Genomic DNA, 26,058 nt, shown 5'->3' with positions numbered 1-26,058 from the left:
ATCTACGAAGAAGAAAAAGAGCTGAAATTCACTATATGCAATAAGAATTATAGAGCTCTTAACTTCTTAATTTAATCATTCTTCAGTGAACATTAAAAATATGAAACATCTCATAGTAGGTCTAACGACCTCAATCTTTTATTTTTCTTGAAAGTCCCCTATAATAAGATTGTGTTTGGATTATAAATGTGAGTACAAATTTCAAAAAGTGAAAAAAAAAATGTAAATGAAATATAATTTTTTTTTTCTCACTTTATTCATTTATTTTTTTAATTTTTACCTAAACCCATAATCTAAACACCTAAATGTGCAGTAAAAAAGTAATAAAATGCAAGACACATGTACAACCCATTTCACAAACGTGTTCCTCATTGAAGTGAGGAACTTGAGGGAAAAAACAAAAAACAAAAACAAAAGGGGCCGCTGAGTAAAAAGTTAAATTGGGAAAAAGGGTTCTCTCACATAAACACAATTAATTGATTCACACAACTGTTTTTAACTCTTTGTTCTATTTTCGTCATCAAAACAAGTGTTTTTACCTAACCATTTTGATGATGTTTTAAATTTCTGTATACCCATTTATTTTGAGCATTTTAAGGACATCACTCACATGAGGGAAATGTTTTTTTTGTTTTTTTTTCTTCGTTTGTTAAGGAGAATATGAATAGGGTGTAACTTTATACAAGTTAAAAGTTAATACTGAAAAACAAAAATTAAAAGCACCTCTCTGCCTATTTTTTAGTAAAATGTTTTTTTTTTTTTGTGTTCTTATTTAAGTTATTTTTATCTCATAAGTTATAAATAAGAAACTACACCAACCACACTACCACAACGTTTCGAAAAAAAAAAAAAAAAAAGAAGCTATAAACATTTCCCTTCCATTTTTTTTTTCCTTCACAAATTTCTATTCAAATGTATAATCCAAACACAGTTTAGTCTTCATTCACATTAATTAGTGTGTTGCTATTATTGAAGATTGAGAAAACCAAAATCTCTAAATTCCAATTCTTGGTGCCCTTGGCTTCGAAGAATGTTTCCTCTATTTGGTGTACTCACTTTTATTAATAAAATTTTCTTTTGTGGATTATAAAATAAACTTGTAAAACCACTAAAGAAACAGAGATATTGTATTGGTATCCCTGTCACATGTATAATTCATATTACAAATACTGACAATCATGTGACAAAGATATTCTTTAAAACACATCACATATTGATAATAATTTACTTTAAATGAATGAAATACTGCGGGCCAGTCATTCACTGGAAATTGTATAAACAAAAAAGAAACAGAGATATTGTATATCATCATTTCCCCCACAATTTATTAATTGAAAGAAAATTATTATTTGCTATAAAAGAGATTTCTTGAGGCTTGAAAAATGTACAATGTTTGAGAAAATTGATATATATATATATATATATATATAAGTAAGAGAGAGAGAGAGAGAGAGAAAGAAAGAGAAAGAAGAAATATGTCGAGAACGGAAATTTTAAAAAGATAGGACAGTTGCTGAAGATGATACTCAATACGCTAAGTAGTCTTGACTATGGATTATGAATTAAATGACTTAGAAGTAGCTGTTAGCTCAAAGTGGGGCCACGTAAGCAGGTGCATAGATAAGGGGTGGACGCAGGCCGGTTGCGATCGCGCGTCGGTTGCGGTCACGGAATTTTCAATCTGTCATCCGTCCGCTAGATTGGCGAATTAGAGAAAATTAATTTGCATCCGTCCGTTAATTTGGCAGATGTGAATTGAGCGAATTGGAGGATTGAAGCGAATCGGTTTGACGGTTTAAAGTTTTATAAATTTTCAAGATAATTCAACTTGTGCACTTCTTCAAATTTTTTTTTATAAATTTTCAAGATAATTCAACTTGTGCACTTCCTTAAAAAAAAAAAAAAGTATTACAATCAATGACTTGAAAAAGTCTGCATGCCTCATCCATATATTACAATTACAATATGCTTCATCCACATAAAATATTACAATATGTGGTTCTTCAAATATAAAAACAATTCAAACTACCAATATCATGAACAGAGTAGTAGTAAAGATGGTATGCTTCTGTATTATTACATCCATATCTGTTTTTGAAAACCAAAGCCAACTAACATATATATCATCTTATTTATTTATTATTTTCAGAGTTAGATTTAAAAACCAAAAAATATAAATAAATAGTACATTTATTTTTTTCAATTCAAAAAATATATTCAAGTTGAAAACTCTTTTTCAACAGAATATATTCAACATAATATTTAATTTTTTTTTTCAATTAAAAGTACAAACAAAATATCTAAACAAATTGAAAACACAAAGTCTTACAAATTACTAATGGTGCTCACGGTTTGACGGTTCGATTGCGGCCAAATGAACCTCAAATCGGCCATCCGTCCAAAACTAAGCGAATTAGAAAAAATTAATCTACAACCGTCCGCTGGTCATCACACATCCGTCCAAAATGCGGCGAATCGATTCGGTTTTGTCGATTTGGGCGGATCGATATATCTGCTGCTCACCCCTAATAGACAGTCAAATATTTGGAGTGATTTGATCTTCAGAATCCTATAAGACAAATATTAATGGATTTGGCTCAATGTTAGTTGATTTACTCCGAAAGGTTATTCAAATTTGATTGGAAACGGTTCAATGAGCAATGACACAACTTTGTTCGACTTGAGCCAAATTTTGGACAGATTTCTTCATTCAGGCCTTTAAATTAGTATTTTTTTTTTATTATTCTACAAAGTAATTGATTTTCTTGTAACTACCACTGCTGGAAATCAGGATTTTAGCGGCGTTTAAAAAACGCCGCTAAAGGTACTAAAAACGTCGCTAATTCTTTTTGTGACGTTTAATACTAAACGTCGACGATGCAGCCGTCACTATAACTTTATGACGTTTGAAAAACGTCGCTGCATCAGAATAGGCGGCGTTTTAAAAACGCCGCAAAATGTCCTACCCTAACGGTACTGTGACGTCACTATGATTTAGCAACGTTTTTAAAACGCCGTCATATGTTTTTAATTTTAAAAATTCCAACCTTTACAGTGGCATTTTAAAAACGCCGTCTTATCTTCTTTTTTCTTTTTTTTTTGGAAATTGTGCTAATTTTTGTGATTGAACTAAAAGAACACCTGTAATAAAACTAAATAGTACTAATATGAAATAATAACTCCCATTCAAATAATAAATACAGTATCAATTCACTTTCTCATTCAATTTAATATCCAATTACCATTATCCACAAAACACATATCTAAAAATTGAATTTACAATTCTCAATAAAAAAAATTACTACCTTACATACAAAGGATTTTAACACAAAATAAGAAGAAAGGGAACCAAAACACCCAACCCCCATCCATCCTTCACCGTCATTCTGAATCTCTCTCCATGTTGCTTCCCATTGCCTTCAATCCTCTCGGTCTGCCAATCGTAAAACATAATAATAATAAAAACAAAGCCAATAAAAGATGTGCAGTGAATAGATATCAGGATTGGCAATAGATAAATTTTGAGTTCAGTCAACATAATAAAGTAACAAAGTTTTGTAAAATGTGTATATAAAAGGAAAAACCTGGATATTGTTGATTATGATGCTCTTTTGATGAGCAAGAACCAGATGCATTTGATGACCCAAGACTTACTTTTGAAATGGCTTTCTGAGAAGCAAAAGCAACATATACAATATGAGTATAAAGCTTAAAGTACAGGATAAAACATGTAAACAATTGCTATCTATCTATTTAGATAAAATAAATAAAAAAAAGTAATCAATTTGTGCTACTAATTTTATATCTCAAATGAACAGAGTATATACACTTATCAGCATGACATCAAAATATTGAAAAGCACAATATAATGGTTTAGGAATTTTGAATTCATCTCTCTCTCTCTCTCTCTCTCATCCAGTTTCATTAATGTAACACTATTTCAACCTTGAAACAGGGGTACCTCAAATGTAACATTTCTTTTTCTACACATAATGTAACACTATTTCATTAACCACTATAAGGAAACCTTAAATGATTTAGAGGCTTTGCACAGATCAGATTCAGAAAATGGAATGCTGAAGGGAATAAAAGTTACATCAAAATTATATGTGAAAGGTGAAATCAACACAATCTACTACTTAACCAGATAACAAAGATGCTCAAGTGTAAAACCTTTCTAAATCCAGTAGCAACAACAGAGAATCTGTAGATAGAAGAGGCAGAGCACTGTAGAGGCAACAACATCTAGTCATAGTTGGACGAACTATCCTCAAAGTAGTGGATGCCAAGTACTAGAACTCAGAGATAGAGCCTGGAAAACACAAGGATCAACGCAAACTAAGATAAAATAGTTCAGAAGAAGCATGCATACAAATCTAACTTACAGGGCATGCAAGATACTTCAAACAATGTGTATCTCTCAATACTTAACACTCACAAACCTAAGTCTTACATCACTCGACCCACCATCCCTAATAACAAAGACCAGCCAACCTACATAGACAAACAGTTAGGCAAAAAAACTGTACGGCTACATCACTCAACCCTCCAAGCTTACCACACTCAATCCTATTTAGGATCTCACATCACTTAATTGCGTTCCCTACAGTACAACCAGCCAACCTGCAATAAACTAAACTACAATAAACAATTAGTTATGAACTGGAAGCTCACCTCACTCAACCCACAATCTCACATCACTCATTCAAATGCTAGTAGTGTTATCCGCTGGCTGTGAAGCAGCAGCAGGCTTCTGGGGAGGCCCATTATTTGATCCCTGCCCCTGGCTCCGCACAGGACGAGGATTGTTGGTAGTCTCTCCGCCCCCAAACAAGTATCCTAATGAACTCTGCCCTCCACCAGTGCTGACTCCACGACCCACTTTCTTTGATTTTAGTTCTATTTCTTTATCCAGAAGATCAAGGCACTGGACATTATTCAGATGCAATGGCAACAACACAGTTTTGTAATATATTGTGGAGAGAGTCAAAATTCCATATAAGAAACTCTAATTCCTGAAAGAAAATGTCAAGAAATACAAGAAAGTAATGCATGCACATGGTGTGGACCCAGGGAAGCCAATTTTTAACCCATAAAACAAATGCAAACATTTGGAATATTCCTAGAGATATGCTTTCAGTTAATAGACTTTATCCACACAAGATATATGAAAACAAGTGTTAGTGATTCAGGCCCGGTTTGGTCGTAGCATCTTTACATGATCTTTCTTTCGACCTAATAATTCCTGATTTTGGGTTTTTTGGTCTTCTTGACCATCATCTTTTGCAAGCTGTTGTATACCACTAAACCACAATTTATTGACTATATCAGTTTTTTTCCCTTCTCACTACTAAAAATTCTTGGATATGGGCGCATTTTCACAATAAGAATTCATTACTCTAGTCTCTAGTACATATACTAGCACTTAGAAACAACAATCATGACATGTCGTGAATAGACAAAAATCATTTCGATTGTGCAATTGACAAGGTGATCGAATAAAACACACATTTTGATTAGTTAAAAATGTGATGGAGATCCATCCAACTTGTATTTTTTTAAGATATAATTCTGCTATCACATTGCAAGAATAATTATTAAATTTTACTTAGTCACACATTATATGATTAACATGTATGCACAAATTAAAACATATATATATTTAAAACTAAAAAAATAAAAATAAAAAGATCATTCTATAGAAATAGAATCATATGTACCACAACAATCATAATCTGATTGTTAGATGAAATCTGTGGACCACTGCACTTAATTGAAAAGTTATAATCTGTCAATCAATAGGAAAGAAAAAAATTATCAGATTGAATTCAATTAGGTCATTCAATTAACAAATAATAAATATCAGCCATATCTCGTTGTTCATATATGTTTTATGGGTTCAATGCACTTTATGGCTGGGAATTCTGTCAACAATAGAAAGACAAATTTGAGTCCATTCTGTCCACTACACCAAATTATATAATCTATGTTTCAAAATTGCATATTAAAAATTTATGAGTAAAATTCATACACTGATCTCAAATAAATGTGATCCCATTTATCCTTGTATTATGGATGTACATATTTTACTCTCAGAATCATGGTTTAGGAAATTTCTAAACTGCACTTACAGACAGAAGAATTGCGGTTACAGGGAAAATTCCTTTGAAGACACCTCAATCCAGAAGGCAGAACACTGAAAGCAGAGGAAGAATGTATATTATTGTAATAGTTTCCTTTAGTTGTCGAACAATCATAAAAATCTTTAGTGTTTCTTTAGTTATCAGGCAATCATATCAAATCTAATACACAAGACCATTATAAAGAATGTAGAAGAGAAATAATGTATACTGAAACACAAAAACATAATTATATACAGTAAATTCCATTCAACTAGATATCTAGACTATAGATAAGATCAATGAAATATTCCATATCTTCAAAACTAGAAAGGTGCCATCATCATTATTTCACATATATTTATGAGCACATATCATATCAGCATCATAAGCAGCACTGTCACGTATGTTTGACTGCTCAAGCAGGTGCTAGTAACCACCTCATGTTGTTCAATGCTAAAACAATTTAACGGGAAAGAAACTTTCATTTAGTGTTGTTTCACTGAATGTTCGGAATCGTATGTAATAAAAACAAAAGCATAAAGCAGGGAGAGAATCACCTGTTGTTTGAACTTTCCACTGTGAAGTTATTGGCCACTAAATTACTGCATATTACACCCCAGAAAATCTCAATGTCAGTTTCAGTTCCAACACTTGGAAATCTTACCTCAGTGTGCTCAATAATGTGACCATTTTCATCTCGCAGCCTGAAATAGATTTATGAACCCATTCAATCAAATTTACATTTACAATTTACAAAAGAAAAAAAACTATATCTATGGGTTCAAAATGCTAAACCTCAAATGCTGGAAAAAAAAAAAAAAAGGAACCCCAATGCTGGTCCTGATTATCAAAGGTGTTGGGAGGGATAAACTAGATACAGACATAACTTTTAACATAACATAATAACACTAAAAGTCCATGCTTTTAGACCAAAACAGAAATGCTACTTTCACCCCCCCCTCCAAAAAAAAAAAAAAGAAAAAGATAAAACATTTCAAAGTAACCTCTTAGATAATTGATCTTCTGTACTACTATAATTAGGCAACACCTCATCTGGGTAACAAAAAGGGAATGGAAAAAAAAAATGTTACCTACCTCTCACAGTTCTTCACAAAATATAGCACATAACAGAACTTACAGTGAAAACAATTATACCAAGAGATTTGGATTGAGGAACATTACACCAAGGAACTTAAGAGGCTATGATAGTGAGGAGAGTGACATGCTTTTTTAGAATAAAGGAAAAGAAAAGTACGGATATAGAAAGTGACAAGATAAGCTTGTCAAAAGACCATTTAATCAGTTCTTGTTTTTCTTAGTCAGTTCCAGAATATGAGATTTTATACATAACAGTAAAAATCTATTTTCTGTTCTCTACCTTTTCTTTTCTTCTTCAGATGGATGGCACATATGAATTCTAAAGAACTATTCTCACACTTTAAGTAAACATCAGCTTATAACATGCTCAAAACTAGACAGATATATCAGTGCATACCTATTATAGAAGCACAATGCATATCCGCATAAGGTTCGTCTCCCATGAGCAATTCCCACATGACAATCCCAAATGAGTAAACATCAATCTACAATGCAGAAAAAAAAAAGAAATAATAATAATAATAATATACACAAAAGAAACTAAAAGAAGAAATTAAAAACCTCTTAGCTTAGAATAATCTTACCTTTTCTGTAACCATGTTACTCTTTCCACTAAGAGGTTCAGGTGCCATCCAAGGTAAGGTTCTACAAACACCCCTTGACACTAAAGTGTGCTGTTTTACCTTTGATAAGCCAGGGTCACCAATCTGTATATGATACAATATTTGAATTTTTCCATCTTTTTTTGTTGTCATAAAGCCTTTCCATGAATTGAGAGTTCTGGCAGTCAACTTCTTTTTTTTTTGGGACCATGAACATGGCATTCCTAAAATACAGGATAATTACTTGTACTTGCGACTTTTGTTCCATTTAGGTGTGTTTGAATTTTTGGAAATGGGAGTGTACTCTGCTTTGTTCTAAGAATGATCTTGCTTTACAAGCCTTGATTTTCTTCTCAACAATAGAGTTATTTTTCTTATCAAAACATTGAACAAGGAAATATGGTGCACAAGCAATATTCAATACTTAAATCCCACACAAAATGATGTGATACTAATTAATTTTAAAAGTGGGAAATTTGAATTTTTAATTACAAATTAGAAAATATGTAAGTATACAAAACTTATATTATTATTGATGAAAATCTCACCTTCAAGTTTTTCTGATTTTATTCATGACCTAGCCAAATATATGCAACTCCTTTGACAGCCCAAATAAGAAAAAATAAGAAATAACTTTCAAAATATGCCAAAACTTGTGGAACATATATTATATTTCCATTTCCTCCATCGGTCAGTGTATTTGTCTTTCGTAGTTGCTATATGGTTTATATAATAGGCTGTTTTGTTCATCAAACTTATTGGGCTCATTGACATAAAAGCTTTGTTAATCAATGATCTCACTTAGGACACTAATTAATAAGACTCAAAAAAAAAAAAAAAAAAAAAAGTCACACGGGCAAGCTTTCTTTTAAACTTTTACATGGGAACTCTACACCTGATTATTAGGAGAGTTAGAAAGCAAGAAATGCTAGAATGAGATTCCTAAAAAAGGCAAAATAATGGACTAGAGAGAGACAAAGCAGATATGATATTACCATGTTAGCAGATCACAGAGAGAGAGAGAGAGAAAACAGACCTGATCGAAGAGAGAGCAGATCTGCATCTCTTCATCATTGAGCTTCTACTCACTGTTTCCAACGATCCACATCCAACGCCACTTGCTTGTCCCGTACATGATCAGAGACACTAACACCGCACTCGAAACCCTAGATAAATCGATTCACTATTGCTGCTGCTCAATCTGATGAAAGAGAAGAGTTTTCCATACAAGGACTAGAAAGAGTAAAGGAACAAAAACGAAAAGAGAAAACACAAAACAAAAGCAAAAGAAGCTGGAAATCAACTAAATCAAGAGAAAACAATTCCAAATCGTTGGTTTTGGCCATGAAATTTTATAGATCTTGTGTGAATGTAACAAATCCATATCAGAAAACCCTAACCTTAAGCCCTAGATCGATTTAGATCATAGGGATTCAAACAATCTGGAAGATATATGCTGCAGAAAGCCCTAACATTGAGCCCTAGATCGATTTAGATCTTAGGGCTTCGCGCAATCGGGAAGATATACGCTCAAATCAAGAGTAGAACAAGATTTTTCAGATCAAGCAACCGAAGAATTGATGGAGATCCAAGCTCCGATGCCTCGAAGATCCAAGGCCTCGATTTCTCTCTCTTCCTAAAGTCACGCCTCTGTTCAATGCCTCTGTTCAATCAGAATAAAATAGCCTTGAGCCACTGTTTAAAAAAAATAACCAGCGCACAAAACTAGATGTTTAGTTTAATTGTTTTTGAAATTTGAAAAATCTGGACAGATTTCACAACGTTTTCGAAAAACGTCATAAAAAAAACGTCGCTGTATCCTCTTTTTCTTGTAGTGTACGGCTAAAAATTATTCAAAATTTCATCCGAAAACATAAATATATGATCTCAATTTATTATATATACATGACTTTTACAGTACACCAATTAAATCTTAGCTACATTTGTACATTCTGAATAATTTTTTAAAAAAATCCTTTTTCTGTGTAAGTATCTTTTCTTATTACCCTTACATAGCAATTCAAATTATCATCTAGATTCAAGGTCCTAAATCACATCCAATAAACAAGAACCCAATAAAGTGGCATTATTGCAATGCTGCTAATAAAAATTCTCATACAGGTGTGAACTTTAATGGGTGGGGTTTCTACCTAAAAAAAGTATTTCGGCCATAAAATAGTTTTAAAAGGGGCCAGGTGTGATCACATCAATTCTCAACTCAAGTTGTCCACGAAGAGATTGCAGAGAATCTTGGAATCCTAGGCCCATCTCAAGATCTCAAAACCCTAACTAACCCACATTTCTTCTTCTTCTTCTTCTTCTTCTTCTTCTTCTTTAATCTCAAAGCTTTCTATAATGTTTCCTTTCCATCAAAACGATGATTTGTCTCAGATCCCTTGTACTACCCACCACCAACAACACGGTATCGATCAAGATCTGATCTTTTCTGGTCTTGATTCTCTTGAACTTGAAAGAGTTAATAATTCTTCAGCTACCAACTACTTGACAACTACCCAAGACTCTGAACATACAAGTACTGGTGTTGTGGACAAAGATAAGAAGATCAACCGTAGCGATATAGAACGAAAAAGAAGACGCGAAATGAGTACTCTTTATGCTTCCCTTCGATCCGAGCTGCCTCTTGAGTACATCAAGGTGATCACTCTCTACTTCCTTCTTATTTTCCTTTCCTCATATATATACACACAAATCTTGTAAAATTTACTAGGCTTTGTCAATTTCCTTTGATTATGCAACAAAAGGAAAATTATTTATACAAGCAGAATATTTATACAAAATATTCCGAGCCACAACAATGCATGTTTTGACTTGAAAAGAAAAGGACTACGATGTACAAAAATTCAGTTTGTCTAAGTACTAGCTGGGTTTTACATTTTTATGCAGTTAGGGTTGTATTGATGGGGTTTCATTTTAGGGTAAGCGTTCAACTTCAGATCACATGGAAGAGGCAGTGAATTATATTAAAAATTTGGAAAAGAATATCCAACAATTACGTCACAAGAGAGATGAGCTGAAGAAGTTTTCGAGTCCGGATTCTTTATATTCCGGGGATGGAAACTCAAGTCACTTCTTTACAGTATGCCCTTGTTTGGGAGGAGTGAAAATTGTGTTCAGTAGTGGCTTCAATGAAGAAAAATTGCAGCTATCAAGAGTGATGGAATTTCTTCTTGAAGAAGGACTTAATGTTGTTACCTGTGCTTCCACCAAAGTAAATGACAAGTTAATTCATACTATCCAGTGTGAGGTATGCATTTTTTTTTACATTTTAAATATCAGTTGGTGTGTGCTGGAATGTTGATACCAATATTTACTGATATATCAATCAATACTATCAAATATCAGCTGATATATGATTGTATAGTTATGTATCCCTATATGTTATTTAAAACCATGATCTTTAGGCAAATAATTCATTGATTGCAAAGTTGAGGCTTTATATATGTAGTTTACCTCAGGTGACTGATCCGAAGTGCTTCAATGACTCTGAGCTGCAACAGAAGTTATACAACGTTGTGACCAATGGTTGATTTAAATCTGCAAGTAGCTTTATTGCTTGGAGTTAGTTTGGGTGATGTTGCGATTTATCTGCTTGCGGATTCTTGTTATCTATTGGTTTTCTTGGTGTTGGGCACTAGAATAAGTCTACAAACCCAAAAAAAAATGCCACAAAATTAGACACATAATATGTATGAACGGATAAGATTTTATAAAAGTGGACTCAACTAACGAACCTCGTAAAATCTTATTTATTCATACATATACAGTGTCTGATCTATGATAGGTTTCAGTGTTTGTAGCAGAATTGGAGTGAATATGTAAAAAAGTTACCAACTTTTTTGAGTATGGATGATTTCGAGGTGGAATGTTTGTGTTAAGCATGTTTATTCTGTAGGTTTCTATTTAACAGCTTCTCTATGTTTAATATTTGAACTCCTTCATGGCAGATTCCAATGTTCAATGCTTGCCAGTTTGCTAGTTTTGGTTTTTGAGATTCATAAAACTCTCTATGTAAACTATGCCAATGTGTGTACCCTCCTCTTTTTGTGCACCCTCTTTTATTTATTGATGTTTTGATGTTTTTCTTTGTGTACATCTTGTACCCTTCATCGTCATCAATGAAGTTCTGTTTATTTTGAGATATTTAAACTTATACATGTCAATTATGCACATCGTTATTATGCATTTTAAAAGCGAACTCATTAAAGATGAACCGATTCATATGTTTATAATTTTGGTGATATGGTATTCCATAAGTTGATTATCACATCCCTAAGTACTAAAAAAATATTATTGTTTTATATTCGGTTTTTTATTTTATTTTAGTGGTAGTATTTGATACAATCCGAAACATGCATGACTGATACATGGATTGGATGATCAATTTTTTTTGTGTGTCGAGTGTCTATCGAGCAGTTGAGATGAATTCCTTTCTTTTTTTCTTTTTTTTTTTCCAGCAAAAAAAAGAATAACTTTATTGATGAACAAGATAATAGTATAACAATAAAGATAAGGGATAAGTACAAAAAAACATGATAACGAAACAAATCGATTCCAACTAAGTTGACATTGATAAGATCACCTAATCATATGGTAGCACACCATCAAAGATTGGTGAGTAACCAACTACAAACCAATAAAAACAAACAGCAGAAAATAGACAGCCAGCTTCCATCACAAACATCAATCCTCTATGAATCTCCTCTGCCCACATAAAACAAACAGCTATCATCACCAACCCTATAAGACCGCCCAATTATCCTGAGGACAGTGGCACATGGAAATGCTGGCTGTCAAGGATCCTTAGCTACCTTTTGATATAAGTTAGCAAAAATAAATTCATGATATCCTTTACAATTTGGGGGCACACAAAAAAGATTTTAAAAAATAAATAAATAAAAGAAAAAAGAAAATATGAAACACTTTTTGTTGACTTTTTTTTTTTAACAACAAAAATATATTTTATTGATGAAAAGCATAATACATAATACAATACAACCACATCAATAAAAAAAAAGCGAATGTAAAAAGTATCACAGCACGTATGATCATCTCAATTGAATTAATACCAAAATATGTATTCTATCATTTGCTAGCATCCCAAGTTGGTGTGCAAACCAACCACAGAAACAACAAATGAAAAACAATCACCCTGGCCACCAAAAGATCAGGGTCAGCAGCACAACCTATTCTGATGCAAGACCTGGCTACCAAAAGATATAGAAATGCTTGAGAGCTTGAAACTCCTCAGGCTCGAATGGCCCGAATTCAAAACGACGTCGTTTTGAATTTTTTTTTCCTTTCCTCTTTTATTTGTGAAACGAAATAGAGGGAGAAAAGAGAGAGAAGAGAGAAGAAAGAGAGAGAAAGGGAGAAAGGGAGCCGATCTTCCCCTGCCACTCTGTCGCTGTTGACGTCGCTGCCGTCGCCTCTTCTTTTTTCACTCTGTCGCCGCCGTCGCCTCTTCCTTTTCCACTCTGTCGCCGCCGTCGCCTCTTCTTTTGTGTGTGTGTTTCATCGATTTGGCTTCCAGACCTATATATGTGTGTATAGGGGAGTGGTATGATTTGTGGGTGGCTTTTGATTTTTCAGATCTGTGTATATGTGTGTGTGGGGGGGTTTGATTTGTTGATGATGACATGTTGATGATGACATGTTGGTGATGATGATGTTGTCTTCTTCTTTTTTCTTTTTCTTTTTCTTCTTCTTCTTCTTTCTTCTCTTCTATCTTCTTTCTTCTTCTCTTCTGTGAGTCAGAAAGGATGAAGAAAAGAAAAAAGAAAAAAAAAAAGAAGCCAAAATAATGTCGTTTTGGGATTTCGTGCCACTCGCCCCACAGAAAATTCGAGCTACGTAATGGGATTGCAAAAGATCAGGGTCATCAATAAACGTTTTTGAAAACACTTTTCACTTGAGTCAAGTTGGTTTGCCAACAAATTTTTCATTTAAATATAAAATAGTTGTTCAAAAACCTGAAGCATTTATTTATTTATTATTATTATTATTATTTTTTACGGGGATAAACTTTTTTTGTTACTTTTCACTAAAATCAAAATATTTTCAATTTTTCACTGAAATATTTTCAAATATTTTCCTTACTAATTTTTTCCCCAACAATTAGCAGCATTCACTAGTTGATGTAAAAGTATTCAGCAAAGCTTATCTATCACAAGTCTAGTGGGGACACCTTGGGGTTGGAAGTCTTCTCTCTTTAAATTTCATATTCAACATTTATTAGGTATTATTAATTTTTTGGGGTCCTGCCCGCAAACACATGGGGGGCCAATTTGCGTGAATCCCGAAATTAGTCGGAAATGCGTTTAAATTGATGCAGACACTTGGTCATCAAATAAATATGTACTAGAGGCAATTTTCTTGCATACGTTTTATCTACAATGGAATGGTAATTGATCTCATCGATAACATCGTCATAAATGTTTAATAAAATCAGTTGATCTAAATCGTTGGAATTTTAATTGGGGTAATTATTCAGTAATTTTAGAATATAAACACGTGATATTTTATAATATTATGATTGGTGGAGAAGGTGAGTGGGTGAAGTATTGTGCTGAGTGATTGAGAAACATGAAGAGACATATTAAATAATAATTAGTTAGAGAATAAATACACGTAATAATCCGATAATCCTTTAATTACCCTCTAATGGTAATGAACGGTATTATTGTGTTGCTTTCATATAAGAGAAATTGGGAATAGCTTCTCTCTCACCTGGAAATGAATTAGCCGGTGCTATTGTTTGCCTTGGCGGACATGACTCTAAGTCCATCTCGTTAATCTAAACTGTTTATTGCGTAGTTCTTGTTGAGTATATCATCCGTACAAAAAAGCATATTAATCGGAAATCAATCGCTAATTGATTAAATTACATTTGTGTCTATGATTTATTTTTAAAATCATAATTGTCATTGAAACAAATGTAATCTGATCAAGTAGTTATTGATATTCGATCAACTTAATTTTTTAAGGAGATGATGAACTGGACGAGCTTTACACATTCATGATTTGAATCATTAAAATAGGCATAGAGTCAGGCCTACCGCGACTCAACAATACCATCCAATTTGATTACAAAGGATAACAAAGTGAGTAAGGATCCTCTAGAGTAATTTTTTCCTAAAGTTTCCTAGAGTGCTACATTGTGTGCTTGAGATTTATTGGCAAGTCACATCAATTTTTCTGATGTGACTTACCAGTAAATCTCAACCACACAATGTAGCACTCTAGGAAACTTTAGAAAAATTTCACTCTAGAGGAATGTAGCACTCTAGGAAACTTTAGGAAAATTTCACTCTAGAGGATCCTTGGTGTAACAAAGTAGAGAGAAGTTGTACCCATCATATATATATATATATATATCCCAGGAGGAAAGTGACATACAAGGTTTTAGAGATCAATTCTAACCGTAATTTGAGTCGTTAGGAAAAAGTCATCCGAACTAGAGAAAAAATGAAAAAAAAAAAAAGAAAAAAGAAAAAAAAGGGACCTTTAGCCATAAATTTTCGAAAATGTTGCTAATAATTTTAATAATTGCAGTTTTAGGGACAACTAATTTTGCCGAAGAAGATTTACTTTTAAACATGAAAATTTTGGTTCCAAAAGGGGATAGTATTTTGTTACTAAATATCTAATTTTGTTGTTAAAAATACAAAAATAGCACGTTTCACTGCTGGAAAATCCACTTTTAGCGGCGTTTAAAAAACGCCGCTAAAAGCACTAAAAACGTCGCTAATTCTTTTTGTGACGTTTAATACCAAACGCCGACGACGCGGCCGTCGCTATAACTTTATGGCGTTTGAAAAACGTCGTTATATTAGTATAGACGGCGTTTTTAAAAACGCCGCCAAATATCCTACCTAACTGTATTATGACGTCACTATGGACATTTAGCGACGTTTTTGAAAACGCCATCATAGACATTTATACATTTTAAAATCTAGCCGTTAGAGTGGGATATAGTGACGTTTTTTAAACGCCGCCACAACCTTTTTTTTTTAATTTTTAAATTGTGCTAATTTAATATGGTTGAACAAAAAAAATACCTGTCAAACAATTATCAAAAACTAATAATTGATGTTTATTAAAATAATAAATAAACTAAGCTTGAAAACAAAATTAAAAATAAAAAACAATGCATTGCATACCTAAGAATAGAAACAATTCAGATTTTAAATACATCAATTAAAATCAAAATGGTCAAGAAGTGTAATTTCTCCAAAAAAATTAAAAAGGAATAGAAAGCACACTAATATGGATCTGTTGGAGAGATTGTTTTGTTGTTTGGTTCTTTGTTAAGAATCTTATACTTTGCACATGAAAGAGAATGGAGCAACCTAACAACATCATCATCTGTCAAGTTTAATTGAGTCATGATTTCCTGATAACTCAATCTGTCTGAGGCATTAAAAAGCAGCAGCACAGAAGCCTGTATTGATGAAATGCTAAAGCTCAAACCTTTGCGTTAAGAATCATAAATCCATGCATTAGATTAAAATAAGTTTCTTCAACAAAATACCTGGTAGGTTGTCACAATTAGCTCCATAGTTTTGGGTTCAAATTTTCCATTGAGGTTACAAGTACCCAATGAATAAATCCATGTAAGTTTTCTGTGTTTTGTTTTTGTTCGATAGAATTCTCTGAAAACTTCCACACACTTAACCTAGAGCAGAAGTGAATAAATAGAATGACGTCAGTGGGAATGTTCGGCAACACAGCATATGACATAAATTCACATTAAAAGAAGCAATTTCAAAATTTCAATGTGTGTGCGAATAAAAATCTACAAGCATTGCCATTTCTGCTGGGAGGTTGAGGTCAAAAGACTTGTAACTAGGCCAAAAGCCATTAGTTAGGACAGTAACAGTCAGGTCAATCCCAGGACTTGCATCTGGATTGGTTTTGAGGTACTCTTCAAAGTTAGTTTGATTTTCCCTTGCCAAAGTCAAATCTGTGACCTGGAAAATAGCAAAGCATGAAAACAATTATTTTTTGCAAGGTTTATAATATGATTATTTTTTTATAATATGATTATTTTTTTATAAATACTTTTCACTGACACAATGTCAGTTTAATATCTCCTAATTTGATCTAACCTTTGTTGCAAGGTTTTAATACACGAAAGCAAAATAGAAATAAACATGATAGAAAAGGCAAACATATGTTGATATCAATATATATATATACACATATGTGGCCAAGCAACCAATTTATAAATATAGACAAGATCTCTATGAAAATTGGCTTGACAAACAAACAGCCTATTAATATCTCAACCAGTTTTATATGTATCTAATTGAAAATTTTTATTTAAAATTGACACAAAGCATTAAAATCTTTACCTGCTAACCGCTAAAACTGTTAGACATAATGGTTTAATAGATAAACTATCGTACAAGACATAAAAATAAAAAATAAAAAATAAAAAAAATACTTGTTGTCTAGTACAAGAAAAATTAATTGATATTGTTGAGACACCAAGTGACACACATGGCTGATCAGACACCTAAACAATTTATCACTTAATGCATGCCACTAGCAGTCAGCTATAATTGGGGATACCGGGTGGTTCTTGTGCTAACTGCTGTGATAACACATATTGTACCATATTTTTTTCAAAAATTAATTGATATTGTCCAACTTGTTCAAAGATCTTAATCCGTTGTGAGTCATGGTTTGTCTCTTCAGGCCAATCTGACCCAAGTTTGTTATAGTTTCTCCTCCGCATGGTTTGTCTCTTTAGTATTTTATTACTGGCATGGTTTGTCTTTTTAGTATTTATAACAAAGAGTCTATGAATTTCAAGTTCCTTAAGCAATGAGAAGCAAGCAAGAATATCAGAACCGAAATAAATCATTTCAAAACCATTTCACACATAGAAACTATTTCCGAAAATAGAGAAAGAAATAAATCAACACATAGAAACTATTTCAGAAAATAGAGAAAGAAATAAATCAACGACAAACCTGTTCTAGCCGAACCCAGCTTTCGCTGGTGACCTTCAATACAATGTTGTGAAAAAACATAACAAAAGATCTTATTAAACAAGCTAAACAACAATAAAACAGATCTGCTAAATTACAAACCTTTAAAGTTGGGTTTGTCACCATCATCATTAGTTGCAATATAATCACAGAGCTCTGTTATTTTATCTTCATTATTAACTCTAATCCAAAGCATCATCTCATAGTAAGCTAATCTTAATAGTGAATTCGGATTCCCCTCATAGATAGCTTCACAGAAATATACAAATTCTTGTACCTTCTCCATGTCGATTAAAAACATCTTAGAAATGGACCATAAGTTTCCTCCTCCAGTCACCAACTCACCATCAAGAATATACTTAGAGCACATTCATTTCATTTCACAAATCCTGATTAAACTTGTAGTATCTTGCTAAAAATTTCAATAACCAAATTGAAAGAGACGGGAAGGAAGAGCTTGAGAGAGAGAGAGAAAGAAAGCAATACCTCGCTGGTGCAAATGGTGGTGGCGGTGCAGATGGTGGTCGCGGTGGAACTTCGAAATCGAGAGAGACAACTTCAAAATCGAAATCACTCTGAGATCTCTGAGACCGATATGAATCTCTGAATCTCACAGATGAATCTCTGAGAAATCAAGCACAACCAAAGATGAAATCAGATCTAGAGAGAGAGAGAGAGAGACGGTGGAGCTTTGAAATCGAGAGAGAGATCTTCAAAATCGAAATCGCTCTAAGATGAAATCGAAATCACTCTGAATCTCAAAGATGAACCTGTATGAATCTGAATCTCAAAGAAAATAGCTCTGAATCGAAATCGCTCTCAAGGGTTTAGAAGCAATTGGGGGTGAGCAAGAGAGAGGCGCGATTTGAAGGTTTGAGGATTCAAAATAAGGGTTTACAAAAGGCTTTAACAATCATTCTCAGCTTCAAAATGGGCTCTGTGAGTGAGAGAGAGAGATGTGCGTATAACATCTCAGATTCAAAATAAGGGTTTCAAAATAAGGGTTTCAAAACAGAGGGAGGCAGAGGCGCGTGAGGCTAACGGATTTGGAGGCGCTTTAAACGCCTCCTATTATAAAACGGTGTCGTTTTGATTAAAGGAATAAGCGACGTTTAAAAAACGCCGTTAATTGTTAATAAAAGTGACGTTTAAAAAAACGTCATTAAAAAAACGCCATCAAATCTCTTTTTTCCTGTAGTGTTTGATATCTAATTTTGTCTTTAAGAAGTGATTTCATCTTTGATTTTCTATCTCTAAAACCTTAATTTATTGTAGTGGTCATTTGATTTCTTTTCCCTTGCTTTTGCTGTACTAAAGAGAATTTCAGCATTGTTATTTTAAGGGTTTATCATACTTTATATCTCTAAATTATTGTCAAATTATCTATTTAATTCTTGAACTATCAATTGAGTTTAGTAATTTCCTTAAGTTTATGAATCAAAGTCTATTTAGCCCGTAAACTATAGATTGAATCTATTAAGTTCCTAAAATCTTTAATTCAAACCTATTTAATTCCTAAAAAGATTATAAAATTAAAATATATGCCCATAAATATTAAAAATTAATAAAAGACCTTACCTAATTAAAATTTTAGTGCAAAACAATCTTAAATTTTTATTGTCTTTAAAAAGTATTTTATTTCATTGTTTGATTAAATTAGTATTAGAGTCTGATTTTTCAATTTTGCCAATAAAATTATATGAGTATTAGATATATTAAAGAAATATAAGTATATAATTTAAAAAATAACATTTCGTTGCAAATAATAATAGAAAAAATAATATATTAATTAAATTATAAAAATAACTTAGTGAAAAACATAAAAGCAATTAACTAGAAATTATAAACGAAATCTAACATATAATACTAGATAAAGACAAACGCACATAGCCATTTTAGAAGATAAGTAAAAAAATACTATAAATAATTACTCTTGTCCTTAGGCCTCGTTTGGGAACATGCTAATTTAGTAATTTTTTGGCTATTTGGCTAAAAAGGTAGGTAAAAAAAACTTATATGTTTGGGATGACTTTTTGGCTAATTACGAAAAGATGTGCAAAAAGTAGAGACAAAAGAGAATCTTTGACTTTTTGGTATGAGTTGTTGGCTTTTTGGTTAAAATGATAACTTTTTGACTTTTTGACTAAAAAGGTAAGTCCCCAAACGGTTATAAAGAAAATTCATCATAATAGCTAGTGCCCACTTTTCAAAAACAGAATAAAAATTTAATAGTAAAAATTTTAACTAGATAGGATCTTTTACTAATTTATGATATTTGTGAGATTATATTTTATTTTTGTAATTCTTTCAAGGACTAAATAAGTTTAATTTAAATATTTTAAGGACTTAATAATAGACCCTATCACAAAGCTCTTTATACTTTAGGGGTATAAAGTGTAATAAACCCTTACTTTAAACAAAGTAGTTAAATTCCTTGTTTTAGAATGATCAAAATGACAAACCATACAAAGATCCAAATTAAAAGAAGATAAGTGACCAATCTGTATGGTCATCATCCAAGTGCATAGAGCAATAATATCCTAAGCAACATATGATTCTGTAAATAATATTTATATATATATATATATATATATAAAAGTAAACTAAAGTTAATTATTTAAATGATTGAGTTGGGAGTCAACAATTTTACTCAAGTTAATTATTCAAATGATCAATTTATGAAACTTTCAAAGTCACCATGCCAGTTTATGAGATCAGGGTGAACAATTGAAAAAATCAAAAATCATGAGAAAAAATAAAAATAAAAAAATACGATAGAAGATAATTGCACGACATATTTTGCCAAAATAAATTTGGTTTCAGTTTTCTGAATTCAATTTTTTTGAAAATTAATTTTTTGTTTTTTGATTTTTTTTTGTTTTTGAATGAATATTTTTAAAATTTTAAACATTTTTTTTTTACTTTTTTAGATGCACATTACTTAGATGTATCTAAATAGTAAAATATTTATAAAAAAATATTTCAAAAAATTAATAAATACACAAAAAATATGAAAAATATATAGTATTTAATGAATTTTTTAAAATATTTTTTTCATAAATATTATATTTTTTAAGTGTATTTATGTTAGCTGTGTCTAAAAATAAAAATAAAAATTCTTAAAATATTAAAAAAAATCAGTGAAAATAATTTTAAAAAAAATACGAAAAACGAAAAAGTAAAATTTTCTGAAAAGTAAATTGTAAAAACTGAAACCAAATAGAGTGATATATTTTGTATTCTATACGATTTCTTTATTTCTCTTTACCGTTTTATGATTGGGACCATTCCATTTCTTTTGTTAAAATTTCAAATTTCAACATTATTAACATGTGTATATAACTTAATTTTGGATCCAAAATCATAACACAATCTCATTTTAAAGAGAAAAGATATAGGGCACAATCCATTCATATCAACAGTGATATACCCAAGTACCATATGCTTTGTCAGTAGTATTATTAAGTAGAGGATTAGATTAAACAAAAGAAGAAAGATATGATGACATATATTTAGTAAATATGGCAGCTCTGGAGGTAGGTGGAGACCAGATTCTGGTAGCAGTGCCCAATGTTCAAGAGTCTGGAGTGATATTCTCAGGTTGGAGCACAGCAATTCTAACCTATTTTGCTTCTTTATGGATAATTCTGTCATTCAAGTAGGGAATGGTATGAGGGCTAGATTTTGGGAGGATAGTTGGGCTTCCTACAAATGTTTGAAGGATGATTTTCCTCGATTATTTGAGTTGTCAGTAGAAAAAGAGGTCACTCTTAAGCAGATGATGGATAAAAGAAATGGCTTATCTGAATGGAAGTTGAGTTTCAGAAGGAATCTGAGAGTTTGGGAGGAGGTTGAGATGGAAAGACTACAGTCCATTTTGTTTTCATATGACCCGTCTTTATCAGAAAAAGCTGATGCATTGGCTTGGAAGGCGTCATCTTCAGGTGTGTTTACAGTTAATTCAATGTATAATAGAAGATGTGTAGAGCAGTGCTTGGAGACATCAAGGTTGATTTGGAATAATATTTCTCCACCAAAAGTTCAGTTTTTTGGTTGGCTCGCTTGGAAGGGTCGAATCAAATCAAGAGCTTTCCTCCAAAGAGTGAGGTGTCTTAGTGATGAGGCTCAACTGAACTGTGTTTTTTGCAGCTGTGAGGTGGAATCAGGGTGTCATGTTCTGGTGCAGTGCCCCTTTGTTTGGAGGATCTGGACAAATTTGCTGAATTGGTGGGGTTTGATTTGGGTGATACCTGAAAAGCCCAAAGGGCTATTGGATTGGTGGAGAGGGTACAAATGGAGAAAGTTTGAACAGAAAATCTGGGAGGCAATTCCTTTGGCAGCACTGTGGTCTGTGTGGAGGCTTCGAAACGAGTGTATCTTTAATAAAAAACAACCTATATTGGAGGAGGTTTGTGAGCTAATTAAAACTAGAGTTGCACTGTGGATTACTGCAACCTCTAGCGAGTTCCATTACTCAGTGCATGATGTGGTGGCCAATTTGGATCAGGTAAGGCATGCATTACATTGTGGCTGACTTGGTGGTATTGTTGGGGGTTTTATGGTCCACATTGGTGAGCAAATTGGGGTAAATAATATCAATAGCCTGAAGATGTGGAGGATTCCGAACCGATGTTCTGGGTTGCCTAGAGGCAGAGAAGAGTGCAGTGATCAGAAGTAGCCTATCTGATGGGGGCCTTAATAAGCTGCTGTGGTGATGTGGGTGTTCGGGGTGTATTCCGCCAGTTGATCTATTGCTCCAGCAGTGGGATTTTTGCTGCTGTAATCTGCCTGATTGTTCTGCCTCTGGCCAACTAGCAGCAGCAGGCAATGCTAGATGGGTTCGTTTTGGACTCATCTAACCTCTCCCAACTGCTATGATCCGAGTTGCTGTGATCTCAACTGCTGTGGCTGGCTGCAACTTCTTATTTGTGCTCTATCCTCTTCTAGCTGTGATCTGAGTGGCTGTGGTCTGAAAGGTGGATTCTCCAACCTCTCCCAACTGCTGCTATATGTGTTATGGGGGGTGGGGGTGCATCTACTGTTTATGCTTCCCAATTTTGCATTAGGTATGGCCCAGTGGTTTGCTGCTGGTCTACTTGGTTCTCTGCTAGGTCGTCCTGCTTCTCCATTTCCAGATCTGGTCTATGGGCTGCTGTTTGTGATTCTGCTGGTCTATGGGCTGCTGTTGTGTGATTCTGGTGGTCCCTTAGGCTCTCTGTGGTGTGGTTGTTTGTGGAGTGTTTTGTTGTTTTTTTTTCCGCTCTGTTTGTTGGTTTCTCACCAACTTGGAGCCTTGAGTGCGTGCTAGCAGATGATTTGGTGTGCGTTGTGGTGCCAACCTAGTTGGGATCTAAACGTTTCACTGTGATGCTTTTTGCACCCTCTTCTTTACTGATGTAAGGATCATCTTGTTATTTTTTTTTCCATCAATAATATTTCTCTTTTGCCGATCAAAAAAAAAAATGATGACATATATTTTAAGTGTGAAAGATTGGAGGCATTGATGCTCTCCACTCCAATGGCAAATCCCCTCATTGTCCACAAATCTCTTTTTGAAGTAGAAAACTAAGTAATATTTATTTATTTTTTTTCTTTTGATTAAAGTCATCTAAGAAAGTTACTTAAAGTAACTAATTAAATTAAATGTGGGATCCAATCATCATGAATTAAGAAGGGTAATGGAATGGAATAAAGCTGTAATTTGCTTGGTTTAATTCGACTTCAAGCATGCAAACGTCATAGGCCAAAATTAAGGACTTTAGGCTTGTGAAAATGAGTCTATATACAAAAGGTATCATCTATAGGACTTTAATTACTTTAATCTACTCCTTTCTAGTTTAGCCAATTTATAACTGATGAAGAAGTGGATGAAATAGACCGACGTTCCAGTGATATTCATATGGACTGCATTAATGGAGAATTATAAAAAAAAAAAAATGTAAATTATACATATCGTCTCTGGAATTTATCTTTAGTATCGATTTGGTCTATGTTTTACTAATTGTATTAATTTTACCTTTTAATTTTTCACTTTATGTCAATGAGAAATGGTTCATTTTAAAGGGAATGGATCATTTCAAATTGAATATTGCTGAATAACCCCATCTTTTTTTCTTTGGTCACCACCCTTTTTGGAACCTGTTTGGCTAGAGGCTATTTGGCTAAAATAAATAATAAAAACAAAATAAGTTAAAATAGCTAATAAAATAAAATGTCATATCCAATCCATAATCATTTTACTTATTCTCTTATAATCATCAAATCAACTATAAAAAAATCAACTACCATCTCAAACGTAATTTTTTTAGCTAAACTAAAATAACCAAAAAAACTAAATAGTCAACTAAAATAATTTATTTCCAAACGAGACCTAAATATTTTGGTTGCGTTTGGTAGAGCTTTGTAATTATGATTTGAGAGTATGAGTTGTATTTTGAGTTTGTGAGTTTTGAAATTATGATTTGAGTGTGGAAAATTTGTTTGGTGAAAAGAGTTTTGAAAAGAATTTTGAATTGAGTGGATAATTTTTGATGTGACATTTGATATTTGATACAAAAAATTATAACTCATAACCAAACATAGAACTCAAAATTCTACTAAACTACATAAAAAATTTTAAAAAATTCGAAAAATATTTTTTTGGAATATATAAAAATTAACATATCAATTGCCAAAAAAAAAAATTGCACTGTACTGGTCAACCGGCCAGACGACTGGTGGGAGGTCCAGTGGATCTATCGGTTAGGCTAAATTTCGAAAAAAAAAAATTGAAAATCGCACTCTCAAACAAAGTTTTCTGTAGAATTGTGGAAAATTAATTTCACATACCTATTCAAACATCATATTCAAATGTGAGAATAGAAAACTTGTTTGAAAATCGTCCTAAACAGGGCCTTTGATTTTTTTTTTCTTTCCAACACTCGCCTTAATTCCAAATCTATCCTATCTCTTACATTTAAAACCCTAATCATAGCCCCCTCACATCCACTTCCGATCAGTGCCACCAACACGTCCGACGGCCCACCCTTTCCTCCCAACCACCCTCAAGTACTTGACTAATGAACTCTTTTAATTCCTTGTTTTAATATAAAAAGTATTTTGAGGCAAACAAAAAATTTTTTTTGGTGCGCGCGCGCGTGTTGCGTGAACGATCCATATTTAAGTAGGTGAAAAAATGTAGCCAATTAACTTGTCAATAAATTGCCTCTCATAAATGTATGAAATCCATTAAGGTCATGGAACATAAAGTCAAAATTAAAATTATGAGTTTAGTTTCATTTTAATCTGGTTGTTGATTGAAGAGTCCAGTTCTACTATTAAATTGTGTCACATCAGTATTAATTGTTATATTTTTAATCCCCAACCAGTCATACCACTTTTTTTTATTAATAACTATTATCATACAGAACTTAAATGAAGCTTGAATTTGTCTTTTTCTGCAAGGTAATTGTTATACCAAAATTGAAGATCTATGGTCCCCCAGATCATCTCTACTCCTTTTAAACCAAAGTTTGATGATCTTTGGTCCCAAATCTTCTCTGCTCCACACCAAGAACACACCAACCAACAAGATCAGATCATAGCTGAGACTACGGCTGACAATAATCAGAATGCTAATGATAACATCAGAAGAACAAATTTGTGCACGTTAAGTGTAACAATCCCATCACGTAATATACTTTTAATTCTTTAATTTTGTATTATTATGATTTTTGGATGCATATCTGTTAATCATAGAAATATCTGTTGTGATTTATGTTATAACATGAAATTGATGCACTACAAGAATTCACACATTTGTCGACCACTTTTGCCGACCAAAATTTTTTGTTTATTATGTCATATGACGTCAGAAACCGAAATTAATTGGTTTATTATGAATGGCATAATTTTGTCTAATAATAAGGTTGATTAAAATTTTATTCAATCTAAATTAATTAAATTAAATCAATTTAACTAGTTTTGTTTGATTAAGCCTTAAGCCCAATTAACTAGCTTAATCCCTATTTAGTGCATTAGATGAATCAAGCCTATATATATGTTAATTGAGGTGATTAGCCTCATTCTACACTAAAAAAATCTGAGAAAGAGAGCTTTAGACACTACTAGAAATAAGACTTTTTGCGTCTATTTTTTTGCGACTGATTATTTAACGGTCGCAAAAAATCATTTTTAGACATCAAACATCTCATTTGCCTGATCCAATCGTGTTCTTACAAA

The 26,058-nt window shown here is 32.7% G+C and overlaps 3 protein-coding genes across 16 annotated transcripts; 1 reads left to right on the top strand and 2 right to left on the bottom strand.

The window, feature by feature from the left end:
* Window positions 1-3,191: 3,191 nt before the first annotated feature.
* Window positions 3,192-9,659, bottom strand: LOC114305176 (uncharacterized). 12 transcript variants are annotated; one of them, XR_014337516.1, is made up of 9 exons: window positions 9,223-9,659; window positions 7,805-9,023; window positions 7,618-7,705; window positions 6,680-6,826; window positions 6,132-6,196; window positions 4,675-4,927; window positions 4,174-4,312; window positions 3,585-3,669; window positions 3,192-3,433 (listed from the first exon to the last, which is right to left on the bottom strand). XR_014337516.1 is itself a non-coding variant. In XM_082882400.1 (9 exons), the coding sequence occupies exons 2-6, from the start codon at window positions 8,894-8,896 to the stop codon at window positions 4,706-4,708; spliced, it is 540 nt and encodes a 179-aa protein (XP_082738526.1). In that variant the 5' UTR covers window positions 8,897-9,055; window positions 9,223-9,633; the 3' UTR covers window positions 3,192-3,433; window positions 3,585-3,669; window positions 4,174-4,312; window positions 4,675-4,705. The 12 variants fall into 12 exon arrangements, 4 of the variants coding, with proteins under 4 accessions (XP_082738526.1, XP_082738527.1, XP_082738529.1 ...); XR_014337520.1 differs by adding an exon at window positions 5,721-5,788 and having other exon boundaries at window positions 6,680-6,724; window positions 7,618-9,055; window positions 9,223-9,645; XR_014337515.1 differs by adding an exon at window positions 5,721-5,788 and having other exon boundaries at window positions 7,618-9,055; window positions 9,223-9,643.
* Window positions 9,660-10,025: 366 nt separating this feature from the next.
* LOC114289222 (transcription factor bHLH118) lies at window positions 10,026-11,981 on the top strand. Of its 3 annotated transcripts, none has more exons than XM_028232891.2 (3): window positions 10,026-10,477; window positions 10,758-11,087; window positions 11,299-11,981. In XM_028232891.2, the coding sequence occupies exons 1-3, from the start codon at window positions 10,178-10,180 to the stop codon at window positions 11,368-11,370; spliced, it is 702 nt and encodes a 233-aa protein (XP_028088692.1). In that variant the 5' UTR covers window positions 10,026-10,177; the 3' UTR covers window positions 11,371-11,981. The 3 variants fall into 3 exon arrangements, with proteins under 3 accessions (XP_028088692.1, XP_028088693.1, XP_028088694.1); XM_028232892.2 differs by having other exon boundaries at window positions 10,047-10,477; window positions 11,788-11,981; XM_028232893.2 differs by having other exon boundaries at window positions 10,047-10,477; window positions 11,289-11,981.
* Window positions 11,982-15,928: 3,947 nt separating this feature from the next.
* On the bottom strand, window positions 15,929-17,582 carry LOC145797662 (cullin-1-like). Its single transcript, XM_082885060.1, has 4 exons — window positions 17,496-17,582; window positions 16,651-16,812; window positions 16,374-16,517; window positions 15,929-16,283 (listed from the first exon to the last, which is right to left on the bottom strand). The coding sequence occupies exons 1-4, from the start codon at window positions 17,580-17,582 to the stop codon at window positions 16,104-16,106; spliced, it is 573 nt and encodes a 190-aa protein (XP_082741186.1). The 3' UTR covers window positions 15,929-16,103.
* Window positions 17,583-26,058: the final 8,476 nt, after the last annotated feature.

This window comes from Camellia sinensis, chromosome 8 (assembly GCF_055761805.1).
Source record: "Camellia sinensis isolate YWXY chromosome 8, ASM5576180v1, whole genome shotgun sequence".
NCBI lineage: Eukaryota > Viridiplantae > Streptophyta > Magnoliopsida > Ericales > Theaceae > Camellia > Camellia sinensis.
Note: the sequence above shows the minus strand (reverse complement) of the source record. Positions and strands in the feature narration are given on the sequence as shown.

Coding starts and splice junctions, on each gene's coding strand:
- LOC114289222 (XM_028232891.2), top strand. CDS start 10,178: ATGTTTCCTTTCCATCAAAACGATGATTTGTCTCAGATCCCTTGTACT. Junction 10,478..10,757: donor TGCCTCTTGAGTACATCAAG/GTGATCACTCTC, acceptor GTTTCATTTTAG/GGTAAGCGTTCAACTTCAGA. Junction 11,088..11,298: donor TTCATACTATCCAGTGTGAG/GTATGCATTTTT, acceptor AGTTTACCTCAG/GTGACTGATCCGAAGTGCTT.
- LOC145797662 (XM_082885060.1), bottom strand. CDS start 17,582: ATGCGGAGGAGAAACTATAACAAACTTGGGTCAGATTGGCCTGAAGAG. Junction 16,518..16,650: donor TCAACCTCCCAGCAGAAATG/GCAATGCTTGTA, acceptor CTTCTGCTCTAG/GTTAAGTGTGTGGAAGTTTT. Junction 16,284..16,373: donor TAATTGTGACAACCTACCAG/GTATTTTGTTGA, acceptor TCATCAATACAG/GCTTCTGTGCTGCTGCTTTT.
- LOC114305176 (XM_082882400.1), bottom strand. CDS start 8,896: ATGATGAAGAGATGCAGATCTGCTCTCTCTTCGATCAG. Junction 6,197..6,679: donor GTGGAAAGTTCAAACAACAG/GTGATTCTCTCC, acceptor CTCTGCTTTCAG/TGTTCTGCCTTCTGGATTGA. Junction 5,789..6,131: donor TAACCGCAATTCTTCTGTCT/GTAAGTGCAGTT, acceptor ATTGATTGACAG/ATTATAACTTTTCAATTAAG.